Genomic DNA, 6,293 nt, shown 5'->3' with positions numbered 1-6,293 from the left:
AAGCTATAGGATGCCTAAAGATCATATGCAGAATATTCTGGCCCAACATCACAAGTAATGTAGAGCTGTGGAATCTAATGGACCAGGAACCCATATAAAAGCAAATTTAACCTAGGAAATTGAGATGGATTGGCCAGATCTTATGAAAAAATGTCCATAGCATAACCAGAATGGCTCTCGAATGGAATCCCCAGGGATCAAGAAATCGAAACACCTGACGGCGAACAATAATCCAAGAATTAAGACAAAATATTCTTACATGGGAAGATGCAAAACCAACGGCAGCTAACCAAGTAAGATGGCTATTCTTTGTTAAAGTCCTTTGCTCCCAAAAGGAGTAACAGGAAAAAAATCCACAAAGAATGATCGTAACGAATATGAAAATAAAATCGAATTCAGTTTTTGATCCTATTTGATTAATTATTAGTTATAATACAAATCCCAAACAAGCACAGATGCGGTTAAATTCGAGAATGCCGAACTTGTTATACCCTAATTCATTCGGTATCCTTATAGGGGTGATATGCCAAAAACGTGAACCCATGAGGATAATTATTCTCTTTGAAAATAAGTATCAAATTTCAGACAGGAGAATTACCCGACAGAAATTTCGCCTAGAATCTTCAAAATACGAAAATGGGCTGGATCCATTGGAGGCATATGTTGAAAATATTCTGTGAAAAAGTATGGGGGTCCATATCATGGTACCCCTAATTTCAACACCAAACATCACAAGAGTAGTAGCAATATCTGTTCCAAATTTCAAGACCATATCTTAAGATTTATTGGTTATAATATGAAACCCCAAACAAAAAAAAAAAAACGGTTAAATTCTACTGTGCCTAATTTTTATACCCTTATAGGTGAGCTACGTAAAATATGGGTCCAGTATGATTATTATTATGATTATTATTATTATTGAAATTTCGGACAGGAAAATTACAACATGGACCTACCCAAAACCTACAACATACCAAACTTTGAACCAGACTCGGTTAGTCCTTTCGCATGATATTACAAAATGCATTTTCAGCATTATTTGGACCATTTTGTGTGTGAGGTACCGATTTTTTCCCATATTCGGACAAAATTTGACTTTGAAAGAATGTTACGATGTGCATATTTTGGATCAATTCGGTCATTCCATTAACAATTTAGATAATTTGTGGGGGGGGCGTGACAGAAGGAGTGGACCAAGGGGTCCATCTTCGGACTTGATCTATGTTTGGTAAAGATAAAAGGTTGTGCAAAGTCCCTTCGCACAATATTAAACAATTTAATTTTCAGCAAAATGTTGCACATTTTGTATGAAAAGTACCAGAAGGAGGGGAGCGATATTCGAATATGATTAAAGTTTAGAAGAAATATTACTATGCGCACAGTTTGAATAAAATCGGTTACTCCATTTGAGAATTATCGTACGCACCAGTTAGCCAGCCAGACGGACATTTGTAAATATACAAATCCACGTTTTGGTGTAGTCTCTAAATCACTGTACCCACAATTTTCGGTATTTTGAGAATTGTGTCCACCTTTAGAAAATGTCCCACCCATTAATGTTGCTTCAATGGTTCTCAGCAAATTTTCTTTTAAATTTTAGATTCCGTATTCTTGGACGGTGAAAGACATCTAAGTAGAAAATGTTCAATATAGGTCCATGTTTCGACATAATTTTCTATAAAGGTCCTAAACCTTTTTAATAATGTCAAACATCCCAAAGGTAGTAGAAAAATCTGTGCAATATTGCAGAACAGAACATCGAATCTTACGAAACCACATGTAAACTAGTTCCTCCGCAAAAGGAACTAGTTTACATGTGGTTCAATTGTTTATGGGTACACGTCAGTTAATTCGACCAATGAACGGGAAAATATAGATGAAAGATTAGAACTACTGAACAATAGGAACTACAGAGACAATAGGAATTAGACCAACTAAAAAACCGAACATATCAATTATAGTCTTTTTGCGGATTACTTTATTCGAAACATTGTAAAGAATAATGGTGTAATCAAATTGCCAGTAGGTATTGTTATGTGTGAACAATAAATTTTGAGAATTTTATTAATAAATATCTATTATGCCTATCATATTTTTAAGATCAAAGTTCAACCAAGCTCTTTAAAAAAAACGTAAAATAATAAAATACAGAGTAGTGTCACAATTTTCCAACTGTAAAATATAAATCTCTTGAACCTTCCCTACTATTTTCTGAAACTCTAAACAAATTGTAAACTCTCGAATGATAATAGTATATGTGTAAGCTATTTTGTACTATGTAATTTGTAGTCCTATCTAACTGTAATTCTCTTTCGAGCTCTATCTCTCTAACTGTCCACTAGTAAAATATTATTGTAAAGTTGTAACGCATTATTTTTGAATCTAAACTATTGCTAATGCTACTGCTGCTGCTTCTTCTTCTATCCCCACATCAACATATCCAGTTTGCGTAACACCAACTACATCTCTTACAGCCTTGAAGCCCAAAAGCTTAACATTCTGATTGCAAAATATTTTAAATTAGACAGTTGTTTTTATAACGCTTTAATGGCACAAAATTAAAATTATTTTAAATTTTATGGTTTCCAATTTTCTACAAAAAATATCAACTGAACACGCGCTTTCAAAATAGTTCACTGCTTTGAAAAAAAAAACAGAAAATTTTATTTAGATTTACTTCCTTGACTCGTTTTCATTATAATTTACTATACTCTTCATCACCTCTATTCTAAGAACTTTTGTATTATATATTTAATTTTTTTAACTTATCAGTAAACTACAATAAAAAAAATCAGTAAAAAATTATGCAAATGTATGAGAATACAATTAGAAATTAAATGCAAACAAAATCATGAACAATTATGTAGTTAAAAAAAAAACAAAACTAATTAAGAAAAATGTTGAAATAAGTTGGGAATAAGTACAATATAAATCCTGTTATTTGACTTGGATAGTCATTTAAAAATATTCTTTACAAAAATCCACAGCTATGCCATGGATAGTCCTTGAAAAATAATCTTTTAAAAAATCCATGCCTATTGTTACGATAGTCCTTGAAAAATATTCTTTAAAAAATCAGTGCCTATGCCATGGATAGTCCTTGAAAATATTCTTTAAAAATTTAGCGCCTAGGATAGCCCTTTAAAAATATTCTTTAAAAAAACCACATCTATGCCATGGATAGTCCTTGAAAAATAATCTTTTAAAAAATCCATGCCTATTGTTACGATAGTCCTTGAAAAATATTCTTTAAAAAATCAGTGCCTATGCCATGGATAGTCCTTGAAAAATATTCTTTGAAAAATATTCTTTAGGATAGTCCTTTAAAAATATTCTTTAAAAAATCCACGCCTATCATATCCATATGGCCTAGGATAGTCCTTTAAAAATATTCTTTAAAAAATCCACGCCTATCATATCCATATGGCCTAGGATAGTCCTTTAAAAATATTCTTTAAAAAATCCACGCCTATCATATCCATATGGCCTAGGATAGTCCTTTAAAAATATTCTTTAAAAAATCCACGCCTATCATATCCATATGGCCTAGGATAGTCCTTTAAAAATATTCTTTAAAAAATCCACGCCTATCATATCCATATGGCCTAGGATAGTCCTTTAAAAATATTCTTTAAAAAATCCACGCCTATCATATCCATATGGCCTAGGATAGTCCTTTAAAAATATTCTTTAAAAATTTAACGCCTAGGATAGTCCTCTAAAAATATTCTTTAAAAAATCCACGCCTATCATATCCATATGGCCTAGGATGGTCCTTTAAAAATATTCTTTAAAAATTTAACGCCTATGGCCTAGGTTAGCCCTTTAAAAATATTTTTTAAAAAATCCACGCCTATCATATCCATATGGCCTAGGTTAGCCCTTTAAAAATATTTTTTAAAAAATCCACGCCTATCATATCCATATGGCCTAGGTTAGCCCTTTAAAAATATTTTTTAAAAAATCCACGCCTATCATATCCATATGGCCTAGGTTAGCCCTTTAAAAATATTTTTTAAAAAATCCACGCCTATCATATCCATATGGCCTAGGTTAGCCCTTTAAAAATATTTTTTAAAAAATCCACGCCTATCATATCCATATGGCCTAGGTTAGCCCTTTAAAAATATTTTTTAAAAAATCCACGCCTATCATATCCATATGGCCTAGGTTAGCCCTTTAAAAATATTTTTTTAAAAAATCCACGCCTATCATATCCATATGGCCTAGGTTAGCCCTTTAAAAATATTTTTTAAAAAATCCACGCCTATCATATCCATATGGCCTAGGTTAGCCCTTTAAAAATATTTTTTAAAAAATCCACGCCTATCATATCCATATGGCCTAGGATAGCCCTTTAAAAATATTCTTTAAAAAATCCACGCCTATGCCATGGATGGTCCTTCAAAAAATATTCTTTAAAAAATCCACGCCTATGCCATGGATGGTCCTTCAAAAAATATTCTTTAAAAAAACACGCCTATGCCATGGATGTTCCTTCAAAAAATATTCTTTAAAAAATCCACGCCTATGCCATGGATGTTCCTTCACAAAATATTCTTTAAAAATCCACGCCTATGGCTATGATAGTCCTTCACAAAATATTCATTAAAAAATCCACGCCTATGTCATTGACAGTCCTTGAAAAATATTCTTTAAAAAATCCACGCCTATGCCATGGATGGTTCTTCAAAAATTTTCTTTAAAAAATCCACGCCAATGGCTGTGATTGTCCTTAAAAAAATATCCTCTTTTAATCCGCAACTTATTTCAACATGCTTAATTTCCGCATTATTAGGGCTCTAACATTCTATTGCAAATATTTAGATTACTAACATTCTTTAATTACATTAATTAACATTTTTACTAATATTTAATTATTTCTCAATTTATATTTTCCCAAAAAAATCAAAAAATTAAAAAATTATCACAGATGGGGTCGAGGTCCTCGCCACGGTTCGTTAGCCGGTCATCATCCCACCATTATCGATTATCGGACGGGATACATAAGGTCCCATCTTCGGTCACCCTCTGGCCGTGTGAGATGACTGATTTGTCGCCAACCGGTTTTCTGCAACAACAGCAGCACAGCCAACAACAACAACACCAAAGCAATCATCATAATGCATCAGGTACCACAACAACAACAACACCAGCCAGCAGTAGCCGGCATCATCAACGCCTTGGACATGGTCATTTATATTCCAGTCTATCGCTATCGTCCACCGGTGGCGGTAGTATTGGCATACCTGGTATTGTTGGAACAGCTACAGCTGGCCTGGCAGGCAGCAGTGGCGGATCTGTACATCATGCTACAAGCAGTCATGGCAGCAGCATACGTGCTCCTCCAGTTGGCAGTGGTGGTGGCCGTTTATTTTCATATTTTGGCAATGATCACGAACATGAACGTAAAAAATCTGAAACATCATTTTTCAATTTGGGTTTTCGTCGTAAATCTACAGTGGTTTATTATGCGGCCACCGATTAATTGCGATGGTGTTCGTGAAACGACCGAAATGGCAGCGAGAAGAACGGCAATGCTCATCAAATCCCTGATTGGCTTTATAACCATATAAAAATAATGGTGGCGGTGGGGATAAAAATTAAATCGACGTATCGTATATTAAGTACAATATTTAATTAAGCACACACAAACACACCCAGAGGCCCACACAACAAATACAAATCCATGCAATTATTATTAAATAAAAAATAACAAAAACAACAAACTTCTACAAAAGTTGAAAATGAAGGTAAATAATGAAAATATAAAATAAATATTTTAAATGATATTCGACTCTGAAGAAATTCAATGTTTATTATTAAGAAGAAACTGATTGAAAAATAAACAAATAACAAAAAACGAAAAGTGTATTAAAATTAAATTACAAATACATATACACAAATTTATTAATTTTGTTAAGTTAGATTTATTTTTTAATTACGATTATTTGTATATAAAAATACCCTTTAAAAATATTCATTAAAAAATCCATGCCTATGCCATGGATAGTCCTTGCAAAATATTTATTAAAAAATCCACGCCTATGCCATGGATAGTCCTTGAAAAATATTCTTTAAAAAGTCCACGCATAAGGTTTGGATAGTCCTTGAAAAATATTCTTTAAAAAGTCCACGCCTATGGTTTGGATAGTCCTTGAAAAATATTCTTTAAAAAGTCCACGCCTAAGATTTGGATAGTCCTTGAAAAATATTCTTTAAAAAGTCCACGCCTAAGGTTAGGATAGTCCTTGAAAAATATTCTTTAAAAAGTCCAAGCCTAAGGTTTGGAT

At 32.8% G+C, this 6,293-nt stretch overlaps 1 protein-coding gene across 1 annotated transcript; it reads left to right on the top strand.

Moving 5' to 3' along the window:
* Positions 1-5,044: 5,044 nt before the first annotated feature.
* LOC133335233 (protein deltex-like) lies at positions 5,045-5,570 on the top strand. Its single transcript, XM_061543530.1, has one exon. The coding sequence runs from the start codon at positions 5,045-5,047 to the stop codon at positions 5,486-5,488; it is 444 nt and encodes a 147-aa protein (XP_061399514.1). The 3' UTR covers positions 5,489-5,570.
* The last annotated feature ends 723 nt before the right edge of the window (positions 5,571-6,293 follow it).

The sequence above is a fragment of the Musca vetustissima genome, unplaced genomic scaffold (genome assembly GCF_032173495.1).
Source record: "Musca vetustissima isolate MV318-11 ecotype Yass unplaced genomic scaffold, APGP_CSIRO_Mvet_v1 utg8622, whole genome shotgun sequence".
Taxonomy (NCBI): domain Eukaryota; kingdom Metazoa; phylum Arthropoda; class Insecta; order Diptera; family Muscidae; genus Musca; species Musca vetustissima.
The sequence above is the reverse complement of the archived record's forward strand: the minus strand, read 5'-3'. Positions and strand labels throughout refer to the sequence as shown.